Source organism: Chelon labrosus (genome assembly GCF_963514085.1).
Source record: "Chelon labrosus genome assembly, chromosome: 6".
Taxonomy (NCBI): Eukaryota; Metazoa; Chordata; class Actinopteri; order Mugiliformes; family Mugilidae; genus Chelon; species Chelon labrosus.
In genome coordinates, this window is record NC_140342.1 from 6,077,219 (window position 1) to 6,093,872 (window position 16,654).

The window sequence follows — 16,654 nt, forward strand, 5'->3', positions numbered from 1 at the left end:
TGAACAGCTGATGGAAAAAATGTTTTCCTCTTCAATAAAGAATATAATACACGGCACAGGTGTGATTCATTTTGTCAGACAGTAGCAACGCAAGTCAGTTCAATTCAGTTTTTTATGGTACGTCTTTAAACTGGTTTTACAGAACCCAGAGGAAGGGGATCTTGTTGACATTCATATAATGTTACAGTAACAACAGCACATATAAGCACACTAGTAAAATAGAATATTTATATAGGCCTACAAAAACTGTCAAAAGTGTAAATCTGTAAAATCTGAGAACGGTACCAAAGTCCAATGGCACGCTTTCAAATGCTGTGTTTCAGTTTGCAGAATACAGGAAAAATATGTTAAAATAAGTTCTGACATCGCTAAGTGATATTTTTTACTTTTGCTTGAGCAATTAATTGAATATTCATAACATTCTTAATAAATTTGGTGCAATTTTATTAAATAATTGCAAAAGTGGTATATTCACGTATGGTAATCACACATATACATCTGGGATAAAGGAATCTCATATTACTAAGCATAGAGATTATCCCAGCATCTGTCTCAAGCACTTACTATTCCCAGGCTGACGCCAAAGTCATCATCAGGGAATTCCAGAGACTCCATTATTCTGGACTGTCTGATAGTGCGTCTGCCCGTCCCCACGTCATCCCAGCGCTTTGCCTGAGACACCTGCCGCAGCTGATGCAACACAAACATCAAAAACATCCTTCATGGCATACACACAAACGCTCACTGTCATACAGCGAGGAGCAATATCCTTAAATGTAATCTCAGAGGAGAGGCGTGTTCGCCCTTGTGCCCACAAAGCTCACAGATATAACAAAGGGTACTTTGGGCCCATGAAGAATATGAATATAATCCAATTTCTTGATTATCAAAGCCTAGGGAGGCTGGATAGAGGACAAGCAGGCACTGCAGACAAACAGACAGGGGAATGAGATGTAACGACAGAGGCAGTCAATGGAATGCAAAAACAGAGCAGGGCAGGCAGTGTTATTGCTGGAAGTCTGTTTTCGCCTGCTTTTCCACTCGCAAACAATTTGATTTCATCAGGCGGAGAACCCGCAAGGTCCTTAACTAACTCAAATCAAGTTATGTTGTCTCTGAGGGCAATAGTCTCCTTAAAAAGATGTTGTATATTGTAAACATCCATCCTGATGTTGTAATGACAGCGGAAGGCAAACTTAAAATGACTGCACATATTTGAACATTCAGAGATCTGTATACAAAGCTTTCAAGACATTAGATTCTAATGGGTCACTGCACATACCAGGAGAAGCTTTTTATAAAGGACTGCAAATTATTTGCTATTCTTGATCCAAATGACACTTCCACAGTACAGATTTGTACGTTAAAGGAAATGTTTTCATTGGGCCGAGTGCTGACTTTACTGACATTTGAGTGTTATCTCAAGGCATCACTGACTTTACAGCTGGAAACCTCTGTTCTACACCGATGTGGCTGGAGGCAGAGTGTGGGAACTTGGCAACATTTTATCGGCTGTCTGATTTATTCTGTTTTATCACAGATCACAAACAGTAACATTTCCATTGTAAAAGGAACAAATAGTTTTAAAAACTGTTTTAGACAAACACCACAAAATGAAGAGAGCATGAGATCCAAAACACATTGCATAATCACCGAGTGTACACAGTAGTGAAAGGTTTTCTTAAAGCTGCAGCAGGTTACCCCTGAAGGAAAAGTCATTTTTGGTGAGCAGCAAGAAAATACATACACAGAAACACTGGAATGTCTTATCAAAGTGAGATTTTTTGGAAAGATTCAAACCAATTAGAAAAACTCTGAGGTCTAGTTTGGATCAATACACACTAGGTGAGGCAACATTGGCGCTTGTTTAAATTCCAGATTTGACATATTTCCTCCTGAAAGTGCTTCGAGCAGATTTGTGTTGACCCAATTAGAAGAATAATTCAACATTTTGGAAAAATATTTAGTGAAACTGTAATGAGTTACTGTGAGGCTGCTAGGTAACCAGCAAAGTCTTTAGGAAGTTGTAAGGCTAAATAGACCGACACCTCGCCAATCTGCGCCTTGATGTTGTAAAACTTTTATCATATCGAGCAAGTAAAACATCAGGGGGTAATTAGTGAGCTTTATAGGTGCTGGTTGGCAGATATTTTTTGCCCTTGGATAGAGCTGAGCTCATGCTACATGTTTAATAGACTGCATATCCCAAAATATAGAAACATTTCCTTTTATAAAAAAAAAAAGTGCTCTGAGTTTAAAGCAGAATATGTAATGCTTTATGAATAATATATTCATGTAATTTATTGTAAGAAATAATTATTGCAAAAACTTAAAAAGCTTTTTCCGTAAACTCTGTCAATGGATCACATTGGTTTGGTCATGAAATGTTACCATGATGTTTGCACTTTGTAACAGCACTTTGATGGTGGCTAACATTTGACTACTTGTTTTTCTACTTTGACAAAACAGACTCCAGCTTTAAACAAGAAGAACCACTTTTTTCTACCATCTACATGAAGGCATGCAGTAAAGGGATATTACCAGTACCAGGGTTTTATGAGTGGTGTAGAGCTCTTGTAGAATCTGATCCACTATGGAGTTGGTCAGATAGGAGACCACAGAGAGCTTCACCTCCCTGAGACACACAGGAAGAGAGAAAGAAACGGGGTGGAGAAAAGGAGTTTAATTAGTGTCTTGAGGCTGAAGTTCTGCCCACCGTTAACTTTTAAACCCGTTCTCTTTCTTACTCCAAGGCTCTGTTGATATCCTCAGCTGCTCTCTCCATCAAGGCGTTGCGAATGGCAGAGCGAGGGATTGAAACTTGTTCCGAGATAGACGAGAGAGGCGGACTGAGCCTCTCAGCGGCTGAACAGGACATGGGGCACAGCTCGCGGCATAGAGACACCATGGAGTCCACTACCACCTAGAGAAACGTGATGCAACACATACATTATGTACATTTAATGAATTATTTCTGTGTTTTCATCAGCTTGCTTTCGTTTTCTGAGCTATGCAGCTATCTATTCATCAGTCAGTATTCCAACAACTCATATGACTGGTTCACACCTTCCCGAAGACGTTCAAATCAAATCATTTCGTCTATATCTGTGACTGAACAGTATATAGTTTGTGCTATTTAATTGACCTTTTAAATTAGAAATACAGGTTTGTGAATAGCAAACGGCAAAAACAGAAATATAAATTATGCTCAAGTAAGTTGAAATTCAACAGAAAGTATCCCAGATTCCTCCTCAGGGTGTGCACATTTATTTATTTATTTATTTATTTATTTATTATATATATATATATATATATTATGGCCTTTGTAGTGCTACTGAATCCTGAGGGGACCAAAAAGGAACAAAAAATATGTTAAACCCTTCCTTCCCGTGAATGTAAATGCTACATTTCTTTTGAAGTCAGCAAACCTACACCACACACACAGTCACAAGCCATTAATGGGCAATTTAAATGCAACCACTCCAGAGCTCAAGCACTGTTTAAAATACGAATGCATCAGGGAAAGGATGCTTCCTCGATTACGGTCACGGTTCAAACCTCAGCCTACCTGCAGTTCTTTGTCAGCAGCTTTGGCCAGCTCTCCGGCCAGAGTGTCCAGGCGCTGTCTGACTGGACCGTCCACAGACAACACATGGGCCAGCTCACACAGAGATGGGTACAGCTGATTAAGACACACAAGGAGATTATTTATTCAGCTAAAAGCAACAAGACCACAACTGAAGAATATGCCATCACAAAATAACAGTCAAAATTGAAGGGTACATACCAGAAAATGCATGTCAAGAAAACTAACTCATTAAGTAGTTTATTATGTTGGCTATATATTATTATACTTAAACGCGTCTCAACTGGTTTTATTTAAACATTATACTAATTTGTAAACCATTAAAGATAAAATAGTTTACATTGGCTGTTTCTATGCAGGGAAAAGGTTAGTAACAAACTCAACTATGACGGTCAGTAATGGTGTTTCTCTAATAGTCAAATGACAGTTCTATAGTTCTGTATTTGTGAGGACAGTCATTTGACATAGTAATGCATTACTATAGCCTTGTGGCCTCAGCACTCTGAAAGGTTGTGAGAACACAAGGACCAGTTAATCAAAATCTGACGGTCTAAAACTCAAATAGTAGTAGATAGGTAGTTGTACAAGTACACTCACACACATACACACAGAGTCCACTCACAGCTCTTGAGTTCCTGGCTTCTTTGAGGATTTGTCTGGCCGTCTGGACCTCCTCTCCTTCCTCGCAGCCTTTCAGGACACAAACCTGCTGCTGCACCCGCACACACAGACGCTCCATCACCTACGCACATGCAAAAATGGATGAATAGTATTAGTTTTACAAATGCAAGCTATTCAGTCCACTAACGAAATAAAAAACTTGAATTTTCCATCCTCTCAAGCACAAACACAGACACCTGTTCAGCAGTGCTGGTGACGAGGCCTTGGTTCAGTCTGAGAGCCTGCTTCTGAGAAAAACGCTGAGTCTGGTTGTTCCTAAGCAGGGCACGCTGGATCTGTCACACATAAACCCACAGAAAACAAACAAGGAGACAGAGGAGTGGAGATGACAGGTGTTTACACAGTGGAGTGTGCTGGAGACAGAAGACAAGTCCATTTGCATGGTAATAAGGAGATTGGAGAGGGAGAGTTTTGATCCCCGGAAATAAATGGGATGCCTTTGATTTATTTTCTTGACTCAGCAGGTGGAAGTGTTCACTGCATCATCATCTTACAAAAAGAAAAATGGAATCAAGTGTTGCCCGAGGAGTGAAACAGGCAATGTGCAGACAAACAGAACCCCAAGCTAATTAAAAGCTTTATACAGTACATATACGCTTGTAGAAAGAAGGGCTTTGATAAGAGCCAGGAGATCAGCAGGCTTCTCTCACAGCAGTAACTGATCCAATGTTAGCAGAACCTGTAGGCAGAAATCCTGCTACAGTAAACACATGAACATATATACTCACTTGCCAAACATTAGTGAAAACGAATGCATTCTAACGTCACAGTCCTGCACTAAATTCACCTTCACGACTGATGTAATGTTCAGTTTATGTTGACGCACGAACAATAGTTTGGGGTGCTGTTAAATTGTTTTGAATTAAACAAAAAGTGTTTCTGTTATTTAGCCTCACCCACGGACTAAAATGGAGTTGTCAATATAATAGGAACATGTGTTAGTACAACATAACACACTTCAACAGTACCATAGACTGCAGCTTCCAGAATGAAAACACATCTGAATCAATCATTTCTCTCAGTTATTTGAGAATATTTATATGAGAATGCACTGTCACTAGTGTACCTAATGAACTTGCAAGTAAGTGCATCTTCACTGCTGACAGGTTTCTAGAGATAGAGTATCAGAAATGCTCCTTTAGTCTCCAAGCCACTGGGGAGAAGGGATGTTGTGCGTGACTGCATGTTGCTGCCAGCTCAGTTGCCAGTCAGTGTAAACAGACTGGATCTGTTAACTGCAGCATACAAACTGACTGACAAACAACATCTAGTTAGCATATACAAAAATGCATAGTCTCCAGTAACCTCAATTACATTAAGAAGTTGGCCCTGGCTGTGGCTCAGGGTGGACAGACCAGGTTAAAGCTAAAGCTAACATCGCTAGAGACATCCAGAGAACAGTGGAACAGTTAACCAACATACTATGTGTAGAGCAGAAATATAAAATATTTTATTGGTCATTTGCTCACCTAGAGTAATGATAAAATACATGTCAAGAGAGCACACCTCTGTTGCTATATTGCACCAGCTAGCTAAATCTTTGTCTTCAGTATGCATCTTGCAGGTTCTATGCATCTTACAGGCAGAGTGGACATATATTAACTTGAAGTTATGCCTACAGTTCGTTTATAGAAGGAAATTGTCTCTAGGTTTTGTTTTGTACACTAAAGACTTTGGCAAGTACCATTTGGCTTCCCTTAAAGGGGAGGTAATGTGGCGTAAAGGAATGACCATTTTGGATCTAAAATGACCGAGGAGACAAAGCAGCCTACAGGGAAGAGGTGGTTCAGCTGGTGTCCTGATGCCAGGAAAATAATCTCTCCTTTAACACTGAGAAGTCTAAGGAGATAATTATCGACCCGAGGAAGAGGAGAGACCAGCACGCCCCACAACACTTCAACAGAACTCAGGTGGAGAGGGTGAAGACCTTCAAACTCCTTAGCACTCACATCAGCTAGGATCTCACCTGGACTTCCAATATGCGGCAGATTGTCAGGAAGGCTCAACAGAGACTCTTCTTCCTAAGGAAGCTGAGGAAGTTTGGAATATCCTCTAAAAACCTCAGCAACATTCACAGATGCACAGTGCATTGCACCCTGACAAACTTCATCACAGTGTGTCATTAAAACTACACAATTCATCCATGTAGCAGCCTTCCTACCACTACAGAACATTTACAACACCCGGGTCACAAAGAGGGCACACATCATCAAGAACCACACCCACTCACGGCACACACTGTTCACACTTCTGCCGTCTGGCAGATGCTATAGGAGTGTGAGAGGAAGGACAACCAGACTAAAAACAGTTTCTATCCACAGGCCATCAGGCTATTGAATCACTGATTGACTGCAACTTTGAACTTTTTAACACACACCACCTCATTGCCACATCTGCACATATCAGTGACAATGTGACATTTGCACATACCTTTTGCACTGTCCTACCACTGTGATAGTATTGCACAACTAATTGCACCATGCACATTATACTCTTACTCGCAGGGCGCGGATGGAATTAGAGGGTGACAATTTTTCGGGACTCCCGCTCGAGTCCCGCGGTACGGGAGTGAAGATTTTCTTATGTACCAAAGGGGGGCCCAGCTGAGAAAGTTTGGGAACCACTGGCTTAGAGTAAGTTTATTTCCTTCAGTTCCATTTAGTTTAGTTTTTTTATTTTAGTATTTTAACTTGCAAAGTACTTGCAAAGTAAGAACTGCATTGCTCAGTGTAACCTTGCTGTGTGACAATACACTTCTTGAATGATATAAGACAAGTTTTGTGTCCACACGAAAAAAAAACACTAAAAATGAATTGTTCCACCTGAACCACAGACGCACATCAGCAGAGTTCTAGTGACACATGCAAACATTCAAACAAAGCTGTCTCTGCGGTGCCACCGATAACAAAAAACAGCAAAAAATAAGCATCTGTCTATTCCATGTTTCTGAACTCTATTTAACCCAAAACTTACATAATCCTTACAATCTTGCACCATCCTGGTTTCAAGCCTTTTACACCTGAAGTAGATAGTGAACCTAACCAACTGAGACATTCAGTGGATTGAAGGGTGCAATAACAGGTATATTCATCAGCGATCAAACATTATTTACAATGACAGTGATAGTCATCGATTGTAATTTGAAGTACTGTTTCCTGGTCTTTTAAACGGGAGGGAGCAGCAGCACAGTTCAGTTCAGTTATTCACTTGTGATCTCTTCTACATTTGCAACCAAAACTTTCTGAAGGCATTAGAAAGTTTTTGACTGCAATATCATACGCAGCAATATAATCATCTTTGAAAACTTCCACATCTAATGAGGACATCCTGTGCACAAGCAAATGAAAGTCATTCATCAAAGCCATGTCAATCAGTGTGACCCAAATTCTCAGGTAACAGAGGTATTAACCATCTGATCTACATGTTTATGACACGAAATCACATCCTAACATGACAAAGCACTTCTCACCTTGCTTAGGGCTTGGTCTGTCTTCTCCGGGGCGCTGCGGTATGCCTGAGCCACATCACTCAGTGGGAGGGGCATGTATTGCAGGGTGAAGTTGCTATGTGATGGTGAGAGAGGGCAGAGAAACAGGAAGGAAAGAAACGCAATATTACCCTTGTAATAATAAACTGGAGGAATTACGATGTTAACAAGAATAAACAGAAGATGCCCAGGGCAGTTATAACTGTCGTCTCCAATCAAACAACGTTCTGCACACAGACGCAGACATACGGGTATGAACTTCACACCCGCACACATATGACTGGCACACATGTCAGAAGACTGTGCACTGTTTACTATTACACAGTGTTTCATCAGAGATGGTTATCTGGCTTTCATACGGGTGTTTGAGTGGTCCGGTTTATGTGTGCATCCGCTCAAAGACGCTGGTGTGTGTGTGTGTGCGTGTGTGCGTGTTTGCCTTACTGCTCCAGTGCTCTCGCCACATCTTGGAAGCCTGTCGCTGTGGTGTTGTTGCGATCCCACGTCACACTCCTGAGAGGGATCAGACCAGCAGCAAATACGGTAAGACAGGCAGCGAGGGGAAAAAGAAGAGGATCAGCTGGGTATAATACCACAGTTTAAGTACTTCTCCAACAATACAGCTGTACAAGCACAGAGGAACTAAGACATTTGTCAGGATGTTCTTTTCGGTATATGCATAGGATGAGTTTGTATTACCGGATTTGAAAAGCATGAACAACTGCCATGGACCTAATGAGCTTCTGTTATTTCACAGTGCAGATTCTCCACCTACACTCGACTTTGTCCAGATCCTGTTTGTTTATATAGACAGTCATTTTCTCTTTCCTTTCATCCATTCTCCTCCCCCTCTTCCTTCTCCATCACACCTTCCCCTGACTCGTTTTGCCCTAGAAATTCAGTCAGTAAAACCTAAATCTCTCTCCTTAGGTGGTCTCCCTCTCCCATCTCTTCATAACTTTCTCTTTCTCTAGGCCAAATATAACATTTTCCTCATCCCACTTCTTCCTTCTTTCCCTCAGTCTCAATTCTGTCCTCCTTTGCCACTTTCTCAAGTTTCCTTCCATGCCTCCGCCCTCAACACATCTCCAAACCATAAATGTTCACTCAGTGTCTACTTTTGCCTTACTTAGGTTGGTTAATATACACAGTATGCCTGAAGGCTCTTTCCCTCCTGCCACCAATTTGCCTCGCTATCCCGCAGATTACACAGTACTAAAAATCTTACTGAAGTCTTACTGCTATATGGCTTAGTTCCTCTTCTCTGTCTTTGAAGCACTGCCTTATACTCACTGTTCCACCTTTCAGAAACCTCAGTGTATCCTCACCTCAAACCATACCCAACATATTTTTTATTTTTTTTCTCTCTGACCCTATTCTTTCATCCGTCCTCTTACATCTTCTTTTCCCGACTTCCTCCTCTCCCTCCTATGCACATGCGAGTGTTCTGATCTGAATGGATATCCCTCCGTTCCGCCCTCCTTTACTCCCATCAGACTACTCATTTAAGAACCCACCTGAGCGTTGTGTTGATCTGCAGTGCTTTGCTGAGCATCTTAGCACCGGAGTCCTCCAGGAGGTTGCCGCTCAGGTCCACCTTCCGTAAGCAAGCATTGGAGCCGAGGGCATTGACCAGCACAGTGCCCCGCTGGCGGAGCCTCGAGTCAGCTAGAGAGAGGGACTGCAGGGCCTGGAGGATGCAGGGAGAACATGGAAGAAGATAGATGAAAGAAGATTAGAAATGTAGACCTTTCAAAAACTTAAATAAATATGTACAGAAGCAACTGTGTTAAAGGAAAAGGTGTGTGCGCCTTTCCTTTAACAGAATTTGGGGAGTAAAGAGTTTTGGTCATTAAGAGATGAAATAAAAAAAATAAAAATAAATAGAAAACATCATCTATGTATGACATAGATTTTTCTTTCCAAAGATCTCTATGAGTTTACCCATGCTTATTAACGGCCATTAATTATGTTTAAAATGTTTTCTTTTTTTTTTTTAAATGAAAATCAATAATGAACCTGGATAAACATTTAGATTTTAACACGGTTAAATCTCAAACCCTCAGCAGTTTAATCACTTGTGGGTTTTTTTTAAATTACTGTAATTGCTATCATTTTTATTATTAAAACTCGTTAAAACCATCTTGCTAATCATACAAATTGGATAATTCCTGGGAAAATATAAAAAGATTTGCTGATTCTGATGCACTATGCTAACACATATTTCAAATGTATTCAAGATGAGCACCATGACGCCCATCTACCAAAGTATTTTCAGCCGTACAGTCTACTATTTGTAACCTAGCTCTTGACTAGGTTTAAAATAATATTTGAAACCCACTTTGTAAAATCCTTCTTCACAAATACTGACACTGCTTTCACGTGGGTGTGATAAATATAAACCTGGAACTATAGCAGGCAGTGTGCGAGGAACCCTATTATCAATTTCACATTTCAGGTTTAAACAAACAAGATGTAACAAGTCAATCAATGAGCTTTAGAGGTGCTGGTAGGCTCAACTTTTAGGCACAGTCAGCCTTTGTATTTAAGTGAGCTAAAGGTTTCCTGTAGCTGTAGTTTTGTTTTCAACCGATTTACTTTGTAGGAAGGTGGAATCCTCTCATCTCAGGAAGAAAGTAAGTTTATTTATAAAGTTGCCTATTCCCATTTTAAATTGCTGCCTTTTTGGCTGCGAGGAATTCTCATTTTCTCACCTATGCCGCCAGCAGCTCTCTATGACTCATACTTGAAAGTGTTAACATGGAGCTTACACCACTGCCAAATGTCTGCAGGGGACACACAGATGATTTTAATGTTTGTGTTGTCATCACTTACAGTAATGCATGAGCTGACTGGTAGGCTGACCTCTGACAAACCGAGGGTAATTCTTTTAAACGCACACACTTACGCCCGTCCTTGCCTGCATTAGCGCGCTTGCACACAAATCTGATCTCGGAGTGAGAGCATCGTTGTGAGCTATCACCATCAACTGCAGTAAATAATTGAGTAAGCTACTTGTCATGCTGAATTTGCAGAGCAGAGACAGCCTCAGGAGTCTCACGAATAAACTGAGACCAAAGAATCATCCGTTGGGCCCACAGACGACATGACACGTGTTTGCACCTTGCGCGTGAGGCAGGTGGGAGATTGAGCTTAAATGCACATGAATGAGGACGCAAGAATTTAAATGGTGACGTGTGTGTGTGTGTGTGTGTGTCGCCCCACAAACATTTTGAGCATGCACAAATCTGTGAGGAGCATGTAGGCGTGCATCTGTGCATAATACCACAGAGAATTTGTGCGTGCGTGCAGAATATGTTACATAATCACACTCACACACTCTTCTTCTTGCACCAAATGAACTAGTTTCTGCAGAATTTCATCCAGCGCCCTGAGGAGGCAGAAACAAGAGGAAAACATCCATCATGTGCATCATCTTCACGACCATCTGTACTGCTGCTTCCCCGCGTGGTCCCTACCTGCCCTTGATGTTGAAGTTCTTCCCTAGCATCAGGTGTTTAAGGGAGGGGTGCCGGGAGAATGCTGGGATGACAGCCAGCAAGTCTGCATCCAAACCTGCACACAACACACACATTGCTGAAGTACAAGTGCAGCGCCAGCAGTAGCATGCCCTATGGAGCTTTTGTGAAAACCCACTCCCAAATAGTTCTTTAATTATATCCTTCTTCTAAGCACTGGTCAAAGAACAAGCATGACACTTGGAGAGTTAAGATATTAACAGGTACTTGAAACACAAAAGGTTGTATTATTACTAAATGTCCAACTGATGATTTCAGGGCTGTCATACATGTGACTCATCATTCACTCTGCCAGGTGTTCATTTCTGGCCATCATAGATCATGTTTTATTTTATTTTTTTTCACATGGTTGAACAAAATCTTACTGCCCACTAAAATTCCAAAATACTTCCAATTAACCCCACCCTCACTCACACCCACTCACCCTTTCAAAAGCTCCAGGACGGAGGATGCTGCAGATAGGAGACGGTTTCCATGGCAAGATATTTCAACGGCACAGACCGAAACGCCTCATTCACAGAGCAAAAATGTCTGCGGTTAAATAAGCTTGCGCGCCTCTAATGCGAGCCGAGTTTATTGTATCACCGTTTCCTGTGACGTGACGGAGCAAGAAGGCAGTGGAGCTGCATTATGTCTTATGTTGAAGGAGACACACGTTTCTGTCAATTCAAGAGGTTTTATTAAAATGTTAAATTGATTAATGTTTAGGAAATGCTGGTCAGTGAGTACATTTGTTATACTTTTGTCAGTGCAGAATGGTTGGATGAAACACTTAGTTTTAATCACTGCAATATGAAAGAATGATCTTGAGAGGCTGAGTGTCAAATTAGTCGAAGAAAGCGTCATCTTCAACATGACAAGCATTCCTATACAATTATTTTCTACTGTATGGAAATCTAGTCACGCTTGCAAATTCCGATTAAGGACAATGTGCACAATACACTTATGAATGAATCATTGTTTTATGGAGCAACGCATTAGTTCAGGCACTGAACACTTTCTTGCATCAGCTGCTTCATTCATGTGTCACAATCACGTCTGATTCATCAGCTGTTTAGCTGACAAATAAATTTCAGTGACATTCACGCCAGTCATTATAACATAAAGCTTTTATTCTGCTGATACAATTGTGCCAAAACCATTTGGTGGCGCCGTTCCCTCCATTACTCCGACCTCCTACTTAAGTGATTAACTTTTAATCCCCAGAATGGGGCACTCTCCAAGAAACAGAAACAGATACTCCAACTTTCATAATGCAACTTAACTACAATGCTGAAAGTGGAAAAAGAATAAATATAGTTAATTTAAAGACTCAAAGAAAAATTGTTTTGGTAGCAACATGCCAGGTAACAAACTAGATAGAATGCAGAAGTCAGGGTTAACAGAAACATATTACGCAATTTGACTTCTGCTGCAGTTTTACACTTTTATTTTTCTTAGTTTAAAATTTTTCCACAGTTGCCACTGAACACAGCAAATGCTTAACTCTATGAAATCCCAAATCTCTAGTAGATAACACAAGCTGTGTGTTAAAAGTCCATGCTGCATAGTAAAAGGGAAAGTTGCCCCCAAAACAGACATGACATTTCTGCTTTAACAGAATGAGTAATGCTTCATGTGTAAAATTTGTGGAGTGCCCAATTACTAAATATGTGTTTATATGTGAGGTGTAGATAATGTCACTACTGACACAGCTGCTTCACTAGTTCAGTGTAAAAGGAAGCCTTTTTAAAAAGCTGTATATCCAGACCATCACAGCCAAAATCAGATGTGTTCACAACAGCGCAACACACATACAGCAGCCCCTCTAAGTGCATCCCTTTTGTTGAGAGCAAAAACATATCCCTTACCATTATCAGAGATGTCTAAAGTCCCCACGCATGAAACTCGAGGAAACAGTTCCTGAATCACGCCGGCACCTGCTGACCTCAACTGTGGGAGGAAGACAGAGAGGAGTGGAACATGATGGGTTAGCCACACGCTTTAATCTGTGAAGAGGATGGGTGAAAATGCCTGGAGCACAGACTGAAAGAACGTACCTCACAGCCGCTGATGTCCAGGTGTAAATCAGTGATATGAGGGTTATTGGACAAACCCAGGAAAAGAGCCCTGAAGGGAAACACAAGCAGGGGTGAGAACAAGGGAGAACAGGAATAAAAGAGAGATTAATGAGAAAGCCACCATGGAGGAGTGAGCAAAAAGATGGGTAGATAAGAAGAAATGGGGAGAAACGGAGGTCAATTAAGGAAGTAAGACAAGCGAAAATGACAGTGATAAAAATTAAAGATCAGTCCTTGGTAAATCCCATTGCTGCTTCTCCTCCATCTAACAACCTGAACGGATCAACCATCGTATTCTCTCCGCCCCATCCTGCCCCACGTCCTCCTCTGCACAACTAAAGGTTTTAGAGCCATCTTAAAGGATTTAGAGAAAAGTAGCTTAAAAAGAAGATTCATGGCTCCCCAAGTCCCCAACAAATAGCACCGCAAAAACCTTGACTACTACTCAGGAGAAGTGGCCAATTGTTGCACGGACACAAATGGAGCTGGAGGCACAAAGACCACTGCTTTTGCACATCAATGCTCTGCTGGCGGATGGTCTGGTGCAGTGCATACACACTATAAAGAGTTATGCAGCATGAGGATGTAATGAGGAGAAGTGTAAAGTGGGGCGTCCATTCTGACCATTTTGGCTCAGGTCCATCATGCAGCACACAATCATCTCGACCGCTGGCGGTTTGCTTTGTTTTCTCTGCTACTGATTGTGTTCTTTTGGCTTTGAAAAAACAGCAGGCGACACACCTAACAGAGAAACTGTAATGTTGCAATAATCCATTTATCTCCATAGGGAATCTCAATTTTTGCTTGGCTGCTCTGTGAACTATTTAGCTACAGATCTACTGATGAGGATACAGAGTCCTGCACAAAGACACGTCAGTACAGTGGAAGCTGGCCAACGCAGCTTCTGTCTGGGTCCTCTGATTGGAGGCCAGGCTACTAACATAATAGTAGGCTGGCTCTGGTGTCAAAGAAAAGTGTTTGAAACCTAACGTGTACCTTGACGATTACATCTCACTGATGGTTTGGATTCAAACTACACTCCATGTGGTGTAAGCTATTTTAGTATTCCGAGAAGTCTGAGACAATGAAAGCAGGAAAATACCACACTCGTACACTGAGCGGTTCTGCTTGAAAGGAGGGCAGATTATACTCCGCTCCTCTCAAGGCTACTGTGTATCCGCAATGCATTAGTGTTAGAGAACACTGCAATAATGCATGCCGATTCTTACATTTTAACAGTCTCCGCCTGGGTGTAAAGTTTCATGGTCTTTAGCAGTGATCCTCCATGGGCTCAGTTTACACAGTGTTTTAAAATAAACCCCCTTACAGTACCGTGAGTGGATACATTTTTAGCATGAGTGGCCCCAGTGGGAATTCATCCTTCACCCCTCCAAGGCTTCAAGTTTGACTAAACATTCTCATCAGCGTAAATGCTTGTTGACACAGAGAGGAGGCGTCACTCAAAACTGCAGATGACACCCTCAAAAGAGCTCGGGAGTAAAAAAATAATGAAAGTTTTATAAGCTCCTTTATATCATGAAACTCCACCAGAGCTAAACATTATATAAATTCAGTTCTGCATCATGCTCCATGAAAACAAGTCACATTTGCATGACAGCACAGCTGCTGGGCTGTAATCTGAAAAACTGGCTCCAATGGAAAAGGAAGGAAACGGCTCTCCTATACCTTCATGCTGGATCTTTTGTAGTATTATATCTCTTAATTGGATTGTGTTATAGATTCAATTAAGCTGGCCGTGTGCAGAATTCATTACAGGAGTGATGTTGTGTAAAGCAATACATTCACTTCATTTAGAATTTCAAGTCTATTGTAATATTATTATAATATCCCAACAGGAAAATATTTAGCAGGATTAAGTGTATTTAAAATGATTATTTACCTCCTTTTATCTACTTATCTATCTATATATTAACCCAAAAATGTACTTTCTATTTTGCCTCCCCAGAGGTAAGCAGATTACCCTTGCATATTATTAGCATAATTTTACTCGACCGTTTGATGTGTATATTAGGACATCTCCTCTGTGACTTGGCTTTCCTAGCTGTTATTTTTTTGCCAACTCAGTATATGCATCCTGCGCATAGATTTTCTAAATGAAGGGGAAGAGATCTGGTTGCCAGGTGGCTGACGCCAGTTAGTGATACGCTAGGCAGACATGGACATAGTCAGCAGAACATTCAGGTGTGGCTACATTAGGAGCACCTGACACTTCAGTATATGTATACAATATAACACTAACAGCTTTTAACTTAAATGAGTGAGAGCTGAGTACATCCACTATTTATCACTGTCAGTAGTGATGTACTGATCTATCGTGTTTGTTTCCCTAGTACTGATTTGGACTTTAATTTAGGGTGCTGACAATATCCAGCTGGTACTCTTCTTCATCCATCTTAATTAAATGCTTGACACAGAATAGTTAGCTGCAAACTAGCTCCAGGTAAAATTGAAAAACTCATGATTGCCTGTGACATTGTCTTGTCTCAAATTGGGGAACAAATTGAAAAGAGGAGCCTCAAGAACCAGTGAAGCCTAGGTGTTATGGACGACATTAGACATTCAACCATAAAAATTGGTTTGAACTCCAAACTTAGAGTGCTGACTATCCATGATGTTTTTTCAGACTGTGCAATATACTGCAGCAAGTCTCTTAACTGGGACCAGTAGAGGACTAAACATTATTCTGAACCTGCATTAGTAGTCAGTTTTAGAATGAATATGAAATTCTTGGCACCAACTTTTAGGGCTTTATGTGGACAAGCTCCCCAGTAAATATTAAACCTGTTAAAGCCTCCTTTCTCAACTCTGAGCCTTAGGGTCATCTGGTCTCAGACTGCTAATGGTTAGCCATAACCAGTTCAAAACCCAATGCGATCAATCTTCTCAAGCAGCGACACTATGGAATGCACTTTCCTTGCTGTTATATTGCACAGATTCTGCTGACTCTTATAAAAACATATAGAGCCATAAAATTCTAACTGCACCTAAAAGCTTGTCTGAATAAAGTCTTCAGTTGCTTTTTTTTAGGTCTCTTTTAGTGTGTCTTTCATGTTTGTGTGTGTTTTACAGTATTTTATTTTTATTGAGAAACACTTTATCTGGGAAAGGTGATATATAAATACATTTTACTGACTTACTTATTTGCCAGTCTGCCACTCTGATACCAGTGCTCTGTCTTTCCTCATTTTCAGTCTGTGTATTCTAATTTATTGTCATCTAAACTAAAACTGAGTCTGTGCCTGATGGCATACACAGTTCTCAAAATGTAGTCCTTGCCACT

General features: G+C 40.9%; 1 protein-coding gene across 1 annotated transcript in view; it reads right to left on the minus strand.

Annotated features, from left to right (window-relative positions):
* The window catches only part of carmil3 (capping protein regulator and myosin 1 linker 3), a 75,976-nt gene that overhangs the window by 13,541 nt on the left and 45,781 nt on the right, over positions 1-16,654 (minus strand). Inside the window, exons 17-29 of the mRNA XM_084546860.1 lie at positions 13,333-13,402; positions 13,144-13,225; positions 11,234-11,330; positions 11,091-11,145; positions 9,272-9,444; positions 8,199-8,267; positions 7,737-7,830; positions 4,444-4,542; positions 4,209-4,328; positions 3,569-3,682; positions 2,748-2,923; positions 2,548-2,635; positions 565-690 (exon numbers count right to left, since the gene is read on the minus strand). Of these exons, the coding sequence (XP_084402986.1) occupies positions 565-690; positions 2,548-2,635; positions 2,748-2,923; positions 3,569-3,682; positions 4,209-4,328; positions 4,444-4,542; positions 7,737-7,830; positions 8,199-8,267; positions 9,272-9,444; positions 11,091-11,145; positions 11,234-11,330; positions 13,144-13,225; positions 13,333-13,402 (1,363 nt within the window). The remainder of the gene's footprint in view (positions 1-564; positions 691-2,547; positions 2,636-2,747; positions 2,924-3,568; positions 3,683-4,208; positions 4,329-4,443; positions 4,543-7,736; positions 7,831-8,198; positions 8,268-9,271; positions 9,445-11,090; positions 11,146-11,233; positions 11,331-13,143; positions 13,226-13,332; positions 13,403-16,654) is intronic.